Here is an 18,040-nt window from a genome sequence, read left to right as displayed (position 1 = left end):
CAGCACCTGGCTTTATATCACTACTCTTGAATGATAGATTCTTAGAAAAACCAGGACTGTGTCTTGCTTTGGACTATAATGGACTTGTTAAAGAACTACTTTATGGTAATACTAGTGACTTGGAATGTCACTTTCTATCTTACTTTCGTCAGGCACTGGATATTGACAAATGATATTTCTGAACTCTTTGTATTTCTTTAAATGACTTTGGAAGTTTAAAATATAGTTGTATTTTGAAGGTAAAAAATAAAGTATTTCATTTCCTATAAAAAAGAAAGGAAAAGTGATGGCCTAAAAATTTAACTTAACTTAAAAATTATTTTTACTTTAAAACGTTTCACTAGATGATTAATTAGCTAATGCCCAGGTTGAGGCCACACCTTTCAATCTGTCACTAGAGGCTATGACACTGGCGTCTTTATTTTTTTTTTCTTTTAACAGTTTTTTTATTGAACATAAATAGTATACATTTAAACTATATTTGGTGCCCTCTCCCCCCCGCCCCCATTTTCCCTTCCCCCCTCCCACCAATGGTTGTCCAGGGTAACCATGTCTTATTCATAATTTTACACATGTTCAGATGTAGACCCTCATTAATCAAGATCAGCCTTCCTCCTCTCCTATCTTTCCATTCAAACTTTGCTGGTATTTCCCCTCCATTATCTGGAGTCCCACTGGTATCCTTTGTGTTTCCTAGTTTGGGCATATTAGAGGAAACATATGTACCTTCTCCTTCTGTGCTTGGCTGATCTCACTTAACATGTTCTCCAGGGCTTTCCATCTTCTTGCAAATGATATAATTTTGTTCTTCTTTATGGCTGAATAGAATTCCATTGTGTGTATTTCCCACAGTTTTGCTATCCATTCATCTGTTGATGGTGATCTGGGTTGGTTCCATATTTTGGCTATTAGGAATTGTGCTGCTATGAACATAGGTATGCATATGTTGCTGTATTTCTCTGAATTCAACCCCTTTGGAAAGATACCCAGGAGTGGTAGAGCTGGGTCATAAGGTGGATCTATTCCCACCTTTCTTAGGAATCTCCACACAGATCTCCATAGTGGTTGAACTAGTTTGCATTCCCACCAACAGTGTAAGAGTTCCTCTTTCCCCACATCCTTACCAGCATTTGTTGTTGTTTGATTTCTTTATGCTTGCTACTCTGACTGGAGTTAGATGGAATCTCAGTGTTGTTTTGATTTGCATCTCCCTGATGGACACTGGCGTCTTTAATTCAGCAAAGTCTGCTCATAATTGTCATGTCACAAATATGTGCTTTATCTTCAGTGTCACAAATACTTAAGAGCTTTATATTCAGGTCTTAGTCTCCTAGAAATCTGTGTTATGATGCATTTATTCGCAGGTTTCAAGAAACTAATGTTTCATCTTTCTTGAACTCTTATTTCCAGTGTTTTTATCTAAAACACACAATCTTCTCTAAAACACACAGTTATGAGCTGTGTACAATTTAACAACTGTCTACAAGGTGCTATTGAACAAGCTGACCCTGATTCACTCAGAGAACTTTACCATATACTAGGCTTTAGAATCTCTGCATCAGGAGGCCACACCACACACAGCCCACTAAGACTGCTCTGCATTTCTGCCACTGTCAACACTCAGCTGTGCCTGCAGCTCAAAGCCAAATCCAACTATTTTAAAACCATCGTGAGATAATTCAGTAACCACTAAGTTTATTTTTTATTTCTGTTTTTCAGCCTCCTTTTTATTGCCGAGATGTTGCTGAAATGTATGATAACATTCTTCACAAGCCCCTAAGTTTGAGACCAGGAGTGAGCCTCACAGCATGGTCCATTCTAGAAGAACTCCTAGAAAAAGACAGGCAAAATCGACTTGGGGCCAAAGAAGACTTTGTATGTAACATGTTTTCCTGCATCATCTTTATTTAAGCTTATTTAAAATTTGGAGATAGATCCTTCTTTTATGTGATATCTAAGGAAGTGAATATAGCTTTTAAAGAATATCATAACTGGCTGGGCATGCTGTCACACACCCGTAATCTCAGTACTTGTGAGGCAGAGACAGGAAGATTGCAGGTTCAAGGCCAGCTTCAGCAATTTAGTGAGACCCTCCACAACTTAGTGAGACTCTGTTTTAGAATAAAAATTAAAATTTCAGGGGATAGCCAAGCACAATTGGTGCATACCTGTAATCCTAGTATTTTGGGAGGCTGAAACAGGAGGTTTGCAGGTTCATGGCCAGCCTCAGCCAGTTAGCAAGGCTCTTCACAACATAGACCCTATTCAAAAATAAAAACAAGTAAATATATAAATACATAGGGCTGGGGGCATAGCTCAGAGGTAGAATGCCTTTGAGTTCAATCTCGAGTACACACACACACACACACACACACACACACACACACACACACCCTGTTTCAAAAAATAAAATAGAGCTGGGAGTGTAGCTCTCAGAGGTAGAATGCTCCTTCAATCCCCAGTAGCAATAAAAATTTAAAAAGAATATCACACTGAAACAAAGCATCCTTGTCTCTAAAATGTTCATTATTTAATTTTATAGACCTATAATGTTTATAGCACTTTCACTTCGATTTTTTTTCATTTGATATTCATAATAATTTGATCTTTTTTTGCAGTACTGGGGATGGAACCAAGGGACAGTCTACCTTCAAGCTATACCCCCAGTCCTACTTTTTATTCTTTTATTTTGAAACAAGGTCTCACTGAGTTGCAAAGGACCTCACTATGTAGCTGAGACTGTCCACAAACCACACTCCTGTTTCAGCCTCCCAAATGCTGGGATTACATGTGTGTGACACCATACCCATCTCTAATTTGATCTTCTTTTTGTATTTCACATCCAGCTTTCACAGCCAGTTATTTATTTGACTTTTATTTATAACAATTTCTTCACCCCTTCCTTTGTTAAAAATGTTATATATAACAAGCATGTTTTTAACTTCCTAATGATTTTATCATTATAAATTTTTATTGCTAAGTAATACTATCATTTCTAAGCCGGGCATGGTGGCGCACACTTGTAATCCCCGCACTTGGGAGGCAGAGACAAGAGGATAGTGCAGGTTTGAAGCCAGCCGTGCTGGCTTAAGAGACCCTGTTTCCAGATGCTTTCCCTAATATGTGAGAGTTAGGGAGAAATGGGTCATAGGAGGAACTCTTGGAAGAGGATCAGTAACTTTTAACTCTGTTTACATTGTCTTTGGATATACAATATTTTTTTATTTTTTAGGGAGTTTATTTACTCTTTTGTTGCCTGTGCCATTGAAATCATATCCAAGAAATCACTTCCAATTTCAATGTTGTGAGGTTTTATGACCCAGATTTTCTTCTAAAAGCTTATAGTATTAAGATTTATATTTAGGTCTTTTATCTATTTTGAGTTAATATTTGTATAGGTGTTAGGTAAGGGTCCAATTTTATTCTTTTTCATTTATTATTATTTTTCAACAATATTTAGTTAAAAGGCTAGTATTTCCTCCACCAAAAGTTCATGGAAACCTTGTCAAAAATAACTTGACAATGTATGGAAGAATTTATCTCTAGGCTTTTATTTAGCTCCAATGGTTTATATATCTGCCTTTAGAATAGTAATACACTGTTTCAATTATTGTAGCTTTATATGGTTTGAAATCAGAAAATATACATCTTCTAGCTTTGTTCTTCTTTGAGACTGTTTTGGGTATCTAGAGTCCATATTCCATATCAGGATAGATTTTTTCTGAAAAATAAATAAATAAATGTATGATAGTTTCACCTAAAAAAAAAAAAGAAAAAAATATTCTCTGGTAAGAAAGAAAGCAAAAAGAAATATTGAAATGTTATCTTTAAGTCATCAAAAGAAGTTTGGTACCAGACAAATGAAACTGTTATGTGAGATTATCAATGTTAATATTGTATAAATTGCTATAATACTAGATGTCAACCAGTAAGCCAAGCGTGGGAAGGAGGGATGGGGAGGGAATGGGGTGGGGATCATGGTTGGGGCTAACTGGGCGAGATGTGCATGTATGTCTACAAAAGTATTTTCTTTATACCACTATGATGTATGAATACATTGCACCAATAAAAAATAAATTTAAAAAAAATTTTAAAAAAAAGAGACCCTGTTTCCAAATAAAAAAGTATAAAAATAGGTCTGGGAGTGTGTAGCCCAGAGGTAGAAGGGTTTCCAGGAACCCCAGTACCACCAAAAAAAACAACCAAACAAACAATCATTTCTATGTACTATAACAGAAAGACCAGCTTTTTTTTCTTTGTACTGGGGATGGAACCCAGGGGCATTCTGCCTCTGAGCAACACCCTCAGACCTATTTTTTATTGTTTATTTTAAAACAGGGTCGCACTGAGTTGCAGAGGCCCTTACTAAGTAGCCGAGGCTGGCTTCGAACTTGCACAATCCTCCTGTCTCGGCCTCCCAAATGCTGGGATTATAAGCATGTGCCACCACACCCAGCAAAACCAGCTTTTTATTAGGGTTCAGAGATACATAAAACTTTTTTTTTTCTTTCTGGTACTGGGGTTCCTGGAAGCCCTTCTACCTCCGGGCTACACTCTCAGACCTATTTTTACATTTTTATTTGGAAACAGGGTCTCCTAAGCCAGCGCGCGCGGCTGGCTTCGAACCTGCGCGATCCTCCTGTCTCTGCCTCCCAAGCGCGGGGATTACAAGCGTGCGCCACCATGCCCGGCTACATAAAACTTTTTAGTCATTCTTTTTTTTTGTAGTATTGACAATTGATTTCAGGGGTGTTCTACCTCTGATCTACACCTCCAGCCCTATTTTTTAAAAATTTTTGAAACATGGTCTCACTAAGTTGCTTGAGGCCCTCACTAAGTGTCTGAGGTTGGCTTTGAAACTACAGTCCTCCTGTCTCCTGTTCGTGTGTCAAGTACTAGGATTACAGGTGTATGCTACCACTTCTGGCTAAATCATTTTCTTTAATAAGATTTTTTTTTTTTTTTTTTTTTTTTTTTTGCGGTACTGGGGATGGAACCCAGGGGAATTCTACCTCCAGGCTACACCTCAAGCCCTCTTTTTTATTCTTTATTTTGAAACAGGGTCTCACTGAGTTGCAAAGGGCCTCACTAAGTAGCTGAGGCTGTCTGTGAATCGCAATCCTCGTGTCTCAGCCTACCAAATGCTGGATTACAAGCATGCTTCACCATACCCAGCTCTAAGATTTTTTTTTTTTTTTTTTTTTTTTTTGTGGTACTGGTATGAAACCCAGAGGCCTTCTACCTCCAGGCTACAACCCCAACCTATTTTATATTTTATTTGGAAACAGGGTCTCACTAAGTTGCTGAGAGCCTCACTAAGTGGCTGAGGCTGGCTTTGAACCTGTGTGATCCTCCTGTCTCAGCCTCCCAAGTACTGGGATTACAAGCATGCGCCACCACACCCAGCTTCTAATAAGAATTTTTTAACTGCAGCCTATGTATATAAAATAATGCCTTTTGCCTTGGATTACTATTAAATCACTTTTTTTCTCTTTTGAAATTTTGATGGCACCTCTTAGAGATAGTTATGGAATCTGCTGGTTTGTTACAAGTCAGGACAGTTAATTTGCTATTGTAGTTGCCAGTGTTCATGTGTCAGTCAATTTACAAATTGTTGAGGAACATGAGCTTTTCCGTCCTTTCTCAGAAATTCTGAGAGGCTATTACATCAGTCTTGAACTTGCGCTCTGAGCAGCAGGCGCCTCTGCTGCTTCTTTCCCCTTCTCAGTCTCTCTCCATTCATCTGACAATGCTGTGCACAGTCACTGTCTTCCTCAGTCATGCTGATATTCACACCTCTTCCTTTGGTCCTTTATTGAATACAGAAATTGCGACCCTGGATAAATCAGACATATTCTGGGCTGCTGAACAGTGCTGAATAAAGCAACACAACAAGGCATGTCAGAAGCACTGCAGCATCGTAGTCATAAGCCCTCCCTGTGCCCACTGCTGTCCCTGTGTTTTTCCGTGACTGTTCTCTCCTACTCTGTTAACTGTTTCAAAACATCCTCCCCAAACTTCCAGATTCCTTTTGGGTTTTGCCTTTTATTTTGTTCTTATAGGATTTATTTTATAGGATTTACCCTGGTGCTCAGCTTTTCTCATCCCTGGAGATCACCCTCTGTTCCCTTTCTAGAAAATACCATGTCTTAAGAGTCCATGAGGGAAAAAATGTTTACTATGCAGTTGATTCTCCAGTTTTTACTAAAGACACACAGGGCCAGCAGGAGCCTGATTAACTGAGGAAAGTTACACCAGTTACTGCATTGAGTTAATACTGCCCCAACTCAAAGCAAACAATGTGGGTATTTTAATTAGCTTACATATCTTTATAAGAGGCATGTGTGTTGGGGGTGTGTAGCTCAGTGGAAGAGTGCATGCTTAGCATTTAAGTTCTTGGATTCAGTTCCCAGCACCCCCCCCCCCAAAAGAAACCCAAAGTAAATTCATGTTTCTTTAGGTTTTTTGAAATATTTGGAGTAGCCCCCCATCTCTTATAGCAGATGAGCTTGCCTTCTGTTTTATAGCGAAAATAGAACCATCAGAACAGAACTAACCCAGCTTGCTGCTATCAGACTTGCATACAGCACCTGCATCTGCCCTTCCTTCTTCCTGTAAGTGAAAGGTCCATTTCCACTTGCACCCTGGACCCCATTCCCCTGTACACACCTGTATCTGCACCATCACTGCTCAGTCTTGTTCTGGTTCCTTCCAGTTAGTAACTAAACACAATCAAGTCTCCTGCTTTTTAAACCAAAAGGCCTTCACCCTTGCTGTCCTGTGAGAGTCTACTCTTAGCTTCTCTTTGTTGCTAAACTTGTTGAAAGCTTTCTATATTAAGTCTCCTTTTCCAGGTCTCTTCTCATTTCCCAGTCTATCATAAATAGCAACTAGGATCACTGGATACTTCAATTCCTCAGCTTGTTCTCCCAGCAACTTTTAAGTTTGCAACATTTTGCAGTTTCCAAGGCTCCCACTGGAACCCCTTCATCTCCCTCTAGACCCGCCCCCACCCCAGCTCCTGTGCTCTCTCTCTAGACCTTCTTGGTCTGTCTCAAGGCTTCAAGCGATCTCTCTGACTTTATCTCATACATTCCTATCTTCATCCCAGACTCTTCTATCTAGCCTTACTATCTGTCCACCCACCACCATCACTTGGTTTTCTTTCTTTCTTTCTTTCTTTCTTTCTTTCTTTCTTTCTTTCTTTCTTTCTTTTTTTTTTTTGTGGTACTGGGGTTCCTGGAAGCCCTTCTACCTCCGGGCTACACTCCCAGACCTATTTTTACATTTTTATTTGGAAACAGGGTCTCCTAAACCAGCGCACGCAGCTGGCTTCGAACCTGAGCAATCCTCCTGTCTCTGCCTCCCAAGCGCGGGGATTACAAGGGTGCGCCACCACGCCCGGCTCACTTGGTTTTCTTGAGTACCTCAGTCATAGCATGTTCAAAATGGAAATCCTTGCCAAGTATGGTTATGCACACCTGCAATCCTTGGAAGCAGAGTCAGAAAGATCACAAGTTTGAGGCCAGGATAGGGTTACTAATCAAGACCCTATTTCAAAATAAAAAGTAAGCCAGGCATGGTGGTACATGCTTGTAATTCTGGTACTTGGAGGCTAAGACAGGAGGATTGCAGGTTTGAGGACAGCCTCAACAAATAGTGAGATTCTCTAACCTAGCAAGACCCTGTTTCAAAAAAATATACATAATATGAAGCTGGAGATATAGCTCAGAGGTAGAATTCCCCTGGGTCCAATCCTCAGTGCCATAAATAAATATACTTATTTATATATATGAATGATATAGGCATGCCACAGCCGTTTGTATATTATATATATTTTTATTCTTTATTCTTTTGTCATATATATATGGATGGGGGTATAGCTGAGAAGTAGATACTCCTGGATTCAGTTCCCAGTAACAACAAAAAACAAAATTAGAATCTTTGGACTGGAATGGCTCAGTGATAGAGTGCTTTGCTGGAATGTGCAGGACCCTAAATTCAATCCTGATCATCTTCCTATGCTCCCTTTCATATTAAAGAACATCACTGTCAGCTGGGCGTAGTGTGGCACACCCTTATAATCCCAGAATTTGGGAGGCTGAGACAGGAGGGTCATAGTTTGCAGCCAGCCTCAGCTACTTAGTGAGGCACTCTGCAACTCAGTGAGACCCTGTTTCAAAATAAAGAATAAAAAATAGTGCTAGGGGTGTAGCTCAGAGATAGAATGCCACTGGGTTCCGTCCCCAGTACCCCCCCCCACACACACACACACATCACTGTCCATCTGGTTATTTCAGTCAGAAATCTGAGAGGCATTTTTTATTTTCTCTCTTCTGTATTTAACAAACAGGTCCTATTGCATTTGCCACCTAAATCTTTCCCATAAGCAGACATTTATTTCTATCTGATCTTGACTATCCAAACCATTTCCCCTTGATAGCCAGGGAAATTTTGTAAAAAATAAATAATAAATAAGCAGTTGTGGCATTCCCATACCTAAAACTATTGATGGATTCTTATAACCTTGGAGTAAAATTCATAATTCTTAATGTAGACTCAATATAATACAGCCTATTTATCTTCACCTTTTTTTTTTTTTTCTTTTTGGTGGTACTAGAGGTGGAACCCAGATCCTTTCTACCTCTGGGCTATACTCCCAGACCTATTTTATATTTTATTTGGAAACAGGGTCTCACTAAGTTGCTGAGAGCCTCACTAAGTAGCTGAGGCTGGCTTCGAACCTGTGCAATCCTCCTGTCTCAGCCTACCAAGTGCACTGATTACAAGTGTGTGCCACCACGCCCAGCTATCTTCAACTTTTTTTTTTTTTTTTTGTTCTGGGGTTCCTGGAAGCCCTTCTACCTCTGGGCTGCACTCCCAGACCTATTTTTACATTTTTTAATTTGGAAACAGGGTCTCTTAAGCCAGCACAGCTGGCTTTGAACCTGCACAATCCCCCTGTCTCCGCCTCCCAAGCGCGGGGATTACAAGGGTGCACCACTACGCCTGGCTGTCTTCATCTTATTTGACAGTCCTGTCCTCTATAATACTGGAACCATACTGGACTCATTTTCTTTACCAAACTAACCTCTTCACTACCACAGAGCCTTCCTACTCTGCCTGGATCATTTTCCCTTTATTCTTTTGTCAGGTTAATTCTTACTCATCTTTCAGACCTCCGACCAGACATTACTTTCTTTAAGAAGTCTTTTTAACTCAGCACACCATGTTAGATCCTACTTTATATACCACCATAGCACATTGCAAGGAAAAAGAAAAAAAAAAACAGAATTAGTACTGTGCCAACATTTGATAATACTAGCCCAGAATGGAATATTTTATCTGGTGGTAGAGCTTATCACTTTGATGTTACTTCTGCTCCCGAGATAGAACTCTTTGTTTGACTTCTTTGTATCCCCTTCTCAGGTAATAATAATTCTTACAACATGTGGGTGCTTTATTCTTTTTGTAGCAGTTTATTTCCATATTTTTATGCTCATCCTTAAAACAGCCTTTGAAGTATTTAGGACGGAAATGTTAACCCAATTGTACCTGTGAAGAAATTGTACCCATAAAGAAGATATGACTAAAGTTTAAGTAGGTCATTCTAAGTAACTGTCTTTCACAAGTCTGTTCCAATAGTCGTTCACCATTTTGACACTAGTAACATAAACATGTGCCTAAAACTAGTATTAAAGGGCAAAATGGTAATGGTTTGAGCTTATAAAATTCTTTTGCCAGTACATAATATATTCTTCATCATTAATTAGCATTTTTTCTTAATATTCTAGCTTGAAATTCAGAATCATCCCTTTTTTGAATCACTCAGCTGGACTGACCTTGTACAAAAAAAGATTCCACCACCATTTAATCCAAATGTGGTAGGTATATCCCCAAATCCTTTTTCTAAAATAATAAAACAGAACTATATTTCATTATAGTTTCGGAAGTAGATCTCAAAACCTAACTTAAATGAAATGGAGTCAGTATTTAAACATTTGTGACACATGCCAAACAGGGTTGTCTAGTATAACTAATCATTTCAAGATGACCAATAAGATTTCAACTAGAGCTGGGCCTGGTGGCGCATGGCTGTAACTCTAATACGTGGGAGACTGAGACAGGAAGATACTTCTGAGACCCTGTTTCAAAATAAAAAATAAAATAGGGCTGGGGTGTAGCTCCAAGGTAGAATAGCCCTGGATGAAAATATTTTCCAGCACACAGTAGCCATGAAGTGTTTATTTGGAGCATGCATAATAAGAAAGGGATGACCTCAATAAGTAAAGATATACAAATTTATTATTAGGTATTTTTTTACATGATACCTAGTCAATAATTTTTTTTTGTATGGTACTGGGGATTGAACCCTTCTACCTTTGGGCTACACTCCCAGACCTATTTTATATTTTATTTGGAAACAGGGTCTCTTAAGCCAGCAAGGCTGGCTTCAAACCTATGCGATCCTCCTGTCTCCACCTCCCAAGCGCGGGGATTACAAGCGTGCACCACCACGCCCAGCAGTAAATACTTTAAGTAACACAAATGATGTTTGTTTTTCCCTAGACTAATGTAAAATCAGATACAGAAAAAACATATTAATGGTAATGTTGTCATATCCTTTCTGGAAAACAGTAAGAGTATTATAAAAATGTTCATGTTAGACTTGTTAAATCTACTAATGGAAACATTTCACCTAAAGATAAATTTGTGTGTGTGTGTGTGTGTGTGTTACTGGGTATGGAACGCAGGGGCAGTCTACCTCTGAACTATACCCCTAACCCTGTTTTGTTAATTTAATTTTTAAACAGGATCTCAATAAGTTGCAAAGGGTCTCACTAAGTTGCTGAGGCTGTCCTAAAACCTGTGATCCTCCTGTCTCAGCCTCCAAAGCACTGGGATTACAAGTGTGCACCACCACACCCAGCTAAAACATAATTTTTTAAAGCAAAACTCTGTGTCATAGATACAAACTTTTTTTTTTTTTTTTTTTTTTTTTTCGGGTCTGGGGATGGAACCCAGGGGCATTCGACCTCCGAGCCACACCCCCTGCCCTATTTTTTTTTATTCTTTATTTTGAAACCGGTCTCACTAAGTAGCTGAGGCTGTCCGCAAACCGCAATCCTCCAGTCTCAGCCTCCCAAATGCTGGGATTACAAGCATGTGCCACCACGCCTGGCTAAAGATACAAACTTAACAGTATTGAAAATTTTGGGAAGTAAATATGTAAGAATAGCGAAATCATTAATAATCATTAGTATGCCAATAATATCAGAAACTACTGATAGGTTTGTTTGTTAAGGCATATACACTTTAAATATTTCTACATGATTTACTCCTCAAATGAGCTACCAACCTATTGTGATTAATGCTCTTTTTAGTATATTTGTTTTATAAACGAGGAAATGAAAGCTGGCAGAGAGATGCCACATACCTGGATTAAAAGTAGCAAAGCCAAGATTCAAATCTATGTGCGATTTCAGTGTCATTATTCTGTGAGGGCAGGAGAGGAATTTCCCACAGGTGGCATCATATTGATTCTCAAAAATTTTCAGATGATTTTATTTTATGTGTGTTGGGTTACTGGGGAGTGAACCTAGGGTTTTTCTACCTCTGAGCTATACCACCAGTCTTATTTAATATTTTTTTAGGTTGAAACAGGTTCTCACTAAGTTGCTGAAGGACTTTCTAAATTGTAAGGGCTGGTTTCAAACCCACAATCCTCCTGTCTCAGCCTCCCAAGTACTGGGATTACAGGCATGCACCACCACACCCAGCTAAGTTTCAGATTTTAATGCATTTCAGATTTGGGTTTTGTATTAGAGATGCTCAGCCTGTATTCTTATTTTACAGAAGAAACAAGCTTATAGATATAAGGCAACTTATATAATTAAAGCTAAAAATGGTCATGGCCAGAAATAGGTAAGAATTTGGTGAGAAGGAAATTTTTTAAAATTGAATTTATTTTAATGCTTACATTATTTAATTCTATAATTTCTAGAATTCTTTGTCCTCTGTGGGAATTATTCTATTTGGAAGAATCAAGCACTAGCAATTTCCCTGGTTTCTTTAATTTGTTGACATATGAAACTAATTTCATTTGTTTATTTATTTTGCAGTATTGGGGATGAAACCCAGGGACATTCTACCTCTGAGCTACAACCCTAGCCCTATTTTTATTCCTTTTTTTTTTCAGTACTGGGAATGGAACTGAAGGGCATTCTACCTCCGAGCTACACCCCCAACCCTATTTTTTTTATTCTTTATTTTGAAACCAAGTCTCACTGAGTTGCAAAGGGCCTAAGTAGCTGAGGCTGGCAGAGAACCTGGTTCTCTTGTCTCAGCCTTCCAAATGCGGGGATTACAAGCATGCACTACCACAGCCAGCCCTATTTTTATTATTTTGAAACAGGGTCTCACTGAGTTGCAAAGGGCCTCACTAAGTAGCTGAGGCTGTCTGCAAACCACTGACGACCTATCTTGGCCTCCCAAATTGTTGGAATTACAAGCATGTGCCACCATGCCCAGCTTCCAGCATCTTTAGTTTATAAGCTCTGCTCTGAATCCCTGTCTGTTCATTCACCTCAGACTTCATGACTTAGACATTGCAATGATTCCCTTCACTGTAAAGCAGAAATAACCCAAATGTTCATAGGTAGACTTTATAAATTAATCACTCCACAAGCTGGGTGTGGTGATGCACACTTGTAATCCCAGCATTCAGGAGGCTGAGACAGGAGGATCGCGGTTCACCGACAGCCTCAGCTACTTAGTGAGGCCCTTTGCAACTCAGTGAGACTCTATTTCAAAATAAAGAATAAAAAATAGGGCTGGGAATGTAGCTCAGAGGTAGGAGGCCCCTGGGTTCCATCCCCAGGACCACAAAAAAACAAAATTAATCACCTGAATTTGTATCTCAATTTTTATCTGTAAATATAGGGTCCATTAACTTCCATCTGACTCATAAAGGAAGAATAAAAACCATTGCCTTATCTGGGCATGGTAGCACATGTCTGAAATCCAGTCCTTGGAAGGCTGAGACAAGAGGATTGCAGGTTTGAGGCTAACCTCAGCAACTTAGTGAAACTCACATCAACTTAATAAGACCTTGATTCAAAATAAAAAATAATTAAATAGCCAGGCATGGTGGTGCATGCCTGTAATCCTAGTACTTGGGAGGCTGAGACAGGAGGATCGCAGGTTCAAAATCAGCACCAGCAACTTAATGAGTCCCTCTGCAACTTAGTAAGACCCTGTTTCAAAAACAAAATATGAGCCGGGCATGGTGGCTCATGCTTGTAATCCCCGTGCTTGGGAGGCAGAGACAGGAGGATCGGTGCTGGCTTAGGAGACCCTGTTTCCAAATAAAAATGTAAAAATAGGTCTGGGAGTGTAGCCCGGAGGTAGAAGGGCTTCCAGGAACCCCAGTACCACCAAAAAAAAAAAAAAAAAAAAGTAAAATAGGGCTGGGAGTATAGCTCAGAGGTAAAATGCCCTTGGATTCAATTTCCAGTACCACTAAATAGATGATAGATAATTAGGTAGGTAGGTAGGTAGGTAGGTAGGTCAGTCAGTCGGTCTGTCTGCCCTGGGTTTAATCCCTGCAATAACAGAAAAGAAAAAAAGAGAGAGAGAGAACCACTGCTTTTGTGCCTAAACAGCCACATTTTCCATGTTTCTGGTCCCCTTGTGCCTCCACAGCTAAGAATGCCCTAGCCAAGTACTTTATGAGCTCTTCTGTAGCAGTCAGTCACCTTTCACAATTTTACTTATAACCCCTTCATTCCTCCATCCGGAATTAAGTAACTGGATGAGCCAGGTATTTATGGACACTCACATGCAAAATGCTGTCTAGAAAACCTGCATGAGCCGTGTGGTGGGTCTGATACAGGATCTCAGGTTCAGATTAGTATAGGTATAATGACTCTGATATGCTAGCCTTCCTTACCCTTCTCTCTCTGTTCCTCACCCCACAGTAACCTTAACTATTAGGACAGATAACCTCACCTAGATAATAAAAGTCAGGAAAGGAAAAGCAGATAAATGAAGTATGATACACACCTGTAATCCCAGCATCTGGGAAGCTGAAACAGAAGGATTGCAGGTTTGAGGCTAGCCTCAGCAACCTAGTGTGAAACTCAGCAGTTTAGCCAGACTTTGTAACAAACAAACAAAAAGGAAATAAAAAGGGAAGCCAGGTGTGGTGGCACATACCTATAATCCCAGAATCCCAGTACTTGGGAGGCTGAGATAGGAGGATCACAGGTTTACGGCCAGCCTCAGCTACTTAGGCCTCTGTAACTTAGACCCTTTTTCAAAATAAAGAATAAAAAATAGGGCTGTGTGTGTAGCTTAGAGGTAGAATGCCCCTGGAAAAGAGAGGAAGGGAGGGAAGCAGAGAAAAGACTTGTTAGGAAAAAATACCCAAATTCACAAAGACATTTTGATGAAGGACTTAGTAAATGAAAAGCTAAGGTGAATATACTGTGCTTTTGATGTTTTAGGCTGGACCAGATGACATCAGGAACTTTGACACAGCCTTTACAGAGGAAACTGTTCCGTATTCAGTGTGTGTGTCTTCCGACTATTCCATAGTGAATGCCAGTGTGCTGGAGGCTGACGATGCATTCCTTGGTTTCTCTTATGCACCTCCTTCAGAAGACTTATTCTTGTAAACAGTTTGCTATTCAGAAGCCATCATGCAAATAAAAGCCTGAGGGTGGACTGAAACTCCTATTTGTGTGAATATATTCAAATATGTATAACAGTGCCTCATTTTACATGTAATGTTGAAAACTATGAAAAATGTATTTTCTGCTGTATGCAAGAAAATAGGGCATTTCACAGAGCTAAGTTTTGAATTAAAATTTGTATTGTTTATTAAGCTTATTTTTAAACAAACTTTAAAAGCTATTATTCTTAGCATTAACCTATTTTTAAAGAAAACTTTTTTGCTATTGACTGTTCTTTTTCCCTCTTAAGTTTACATTAACACATCCAAGATAGACTGTTTCTTAACAGTCTTTTTCAGTTAATATATATATTAATACCTTTGTAACTCTGCTATGACTTTTGTTATCAAATCAGAACTATGCAATTGGTACATGGCTATTTAAGAAACCTTATCTTTCTTTGATAAATCACTGTTTGAAATAATCAGCTCATGGTAGATTAAAATGTAAAAGCATAGTTAACATATTGGCTGCTAGTTAGTTAACATTGAATAACCATTCATTTTGCAGATAATATAGCAAGTAACAAAAAGGAATCATTTGCTTTCAAAATATCAGTCCAAATTTGTGAATTATTTTTCCTCTGGAGGAAAATAAAAATTTAATGGTTTGAATTTTTAAGGATTCCCACAGAGCTGAAGGATAATAAAGTACTGCCAGAATTTAAGTGGTGCCAAAATGAATGTCTCTGTGTCACAAATATATATATACATATATTTGTATTGTTTAGTAATATATTTCTTAAATATATATATATTGCTATACTGGGGATCAAATCCAGGGGAATTCTACCTCTGAGCTACACCCCAACCCTATTTTTTATTCTTTATTTTGAAACAGCATCTCACTAAGTTGAAGAGAGCCTCCCTAAGTGGCTGAGGTGGTCTGTGAACCTGCTGTTTTCCTACTCATCCTTCTAAGTACTGGGATTACAAGCCTGCGCCACCATGGCTGGCCTGTGTCATATATTTATAATACAAATTTATTCTATTTATGTTCCTTTTGGTCTTTCGAATACTCAAATACTGTTAAGTAGGTTTAAATCTTGGTATTTGCTTTTGCAAATAGCTACTTCAAAATTGCCTTCCTAATTGGTGAAGTAAAAAAAATGTGGAGCTCTCTAGAATATTACCTTAGTGGGAAATAAAAAGTAAATTTAGGAAACCTAAGTCATTGTAAGTGAATATAATTTTACTATACTCTAACAAAAGTTAAAAATAATTTAAGCAGATACATATTCAGTATAACTTGTATTTTTGGTTGGTTGGTTGGTTGTTAGTTTATCGGTGGTGGTGCTGAGGATCAGGCCCAGGGCCTTGTGCTGTCAAGCACATGCTCTACACCACTGAGGTTGGCCTCCAACCCTCTCAACATTTTTATGTATCTTAGAAAAAGTACAGGAAACTGACTTTAAAATTATAACATATCAAAAACGTGTGCATTTGTAATAGTAAAAGAGAATAGCTACAAGCCAGACATGATGGCACATACCTCTAATTCCAGGCCAGCCCTTAGTAACTTAGTGAGACCCTGTTTTAAAATAAAAATAAAATGGGCCTGGGGATTGCAGCTTAAAGGTAAATTGCCCCTGGTTTCAATTTCCAGTACTAAAAAAAAAAAAAAAATTTTTAAAGAGAATGAGAACTGGGCGTGGTAGTGCATGCTTGTAATTCCAGTACTTGGAACGCTGAGACTGGAGGGTCACAGGTTCGAAGCCAGCCTCACCTACTTCAGTGAGGCCCTCCGCAATTTAGTGAGACCCTGTTTCAAAAACAGAGCTGGAAATAAAGCCCTTGAGTTCAATCCTTAGTACTGCCAAAAAAAAAAAAAAAAAAGTGAGAGAAGACAGAGAATAGCTACAGAAAAACTAAAAATGCTTTAATTTGGAATTCTGATTCTTAAGAGTGGCAGTTTTTCAAATTACCTAGGAGCCGGGCGTGGTGGCACACGCTTGTGCCTGGGAGGCGGAGACAGGAGGATCGCGCAGGTTAGAAGCCAGCTGTGCTGGCTTAAGAGACCCTATTTCCAAATAAAAAAGTATAAAATAGGTCTGGGAGTGTAGCCCAGAGACAGAAGGGCTTCCAGGAACCCCAGTACCACCAAAAAAAAAAAAAAAAAAAATACATAGGAAAAAATATTGTGAGAATTTAGTGACCCAGTTTTAAGAACAAACTTTTCTTCCATGTATTCTCTTGAGACAGAAATCACAAAAGTATTTCTCACCAATACCCTTGACTCAGTGTTCAGCAGAATGGGGAAAGAAGGATGCTTTTGTTCAATTAATAGTATTTACACCCGATACACTGAATCTTCATTTAGAGTTTAGACTTTAATATCTACACTGTAAATATTTGGTTTGTTTGGCACTACTGTAAGATCTACTTTTTCACAAAGCTCTTTGTTATAAACCAAAATAAAAAATGTAGTTTCTTGTATGATTTTTTATTCAGATAATTCTTAATTAAGCTTCCAAAAATTAAAGTGCAATATTATATATTTTTAACAAATTTAAAATAAAATTTTGATGTTTCTCAGATCATAATAAATACAAATTTACCTAGTATAATAAAATTAGTAATCATTTAATGCCTGTCATTATTTGAAATTAAAATTGGTAAAGGTTACAATAGTCACTATATAATGAATTATTTGGCTGGACGTGGTGTTGCACACTTGTAATCCCAGTACTTGGGAGGCTGAGACAGGAGGATCACAAGTTCATGGCCAGCCTCAGCTACTTAGTGAGACCCTCTGAAACTTAGTGAGATCCTGTTTCCAAATAAAAAATAAAAAATAGGGCTGGGGCCGGGTGTTGTGGCGCACGCTTGTAATCCCCGCACTTGGGAGGCTGAGACAGGAAGATCGCACATGTTTGAAGCCAGCCTCAGCTACGTAGTGAGGCTTTCAGCAACTTAGTGAGACCCTGTTCCCAAATAAAATATTTTTTTTTTAAAAAGGGGTCTGGGAGTATAGCCCGGAGGTAGAAAGCCTCTGGGTTCCACCCCCAGTACCACCAAAAAAAAAAAAAAAATAGGGCTGGGGTTGTAGCTTGGAGGTAGATTGACCCTGGGTTCAGTCCCCAGTACTGAAGAAAAAAAAAAACTTCTAAATTGATAGTGATTTATAGTAGTAAAGTAGCTAAAGGATCTTACTAATGCAAGGTAACATTTTTATATATTTTACAGAAAAACAAGGTGTTACCATATGGATAGTAAGGTAATTATTATGTAGTACTAGGGATGGAACTCATGGGCCTTCTACCTCTAGGCTACACCTCAGTCCTATTTTATTTTTTACTTGAAAAT

At 38.7% G+C, this 18,040-nt stretch overlaps 1 protein-coding gene across 2 annotated transcripts in view; it reads left to right on the top strand.

Moving 5' to 3' along the window:
- LOC308261678 (serine/threonine-protein kinase Sgk3) overlaps positions 1-14,678 on the top strand; it is a gene marked incomplete at both ends in the record, with an annotated part of 71,305 nt that extends 56,627 nt beyond the window's left edge. For both annotated transcript variants that reach the window (XM_080693751.1, XM_080693750.1), the window contains 3 exons: positions 1,720-1,875; positions 9,795-9,884; positions 14,508-14,678. In XM_080693751.1, coding sequence (XP_080549877.1) covers positions 1,720-1,875; positions 9,795-9,884; positions 14,508-14,678 — 417 coding nt within the window. The remainder of the gene's footprint in view (positions 1-1,719; positions 1,876-9,794; positions 9,885-14,507) is intronic.
- Between the last annotated feature and the right edge of the window lie 3,362 nt (positions 14,679-18,040).

The sequence above is a fragment of the Muscardinus avellanarius genome, assembly GCF_963383645.1.
Source record: "Muscardinus avellanarius genome assembly, chromosome: 4".
Classification (NCBI taxonomy): Eukaryota; Metazoa; Chordata; class Mammalia; order Rodentia; family Gliridae; genus Muscardinus; species Muscardinus avellanarius.
The sequence above is the reverse complement of the archived record's forward strand: the minus strand, read 5'-3'. Positions and strand labels throughout refer to the sequence as shown.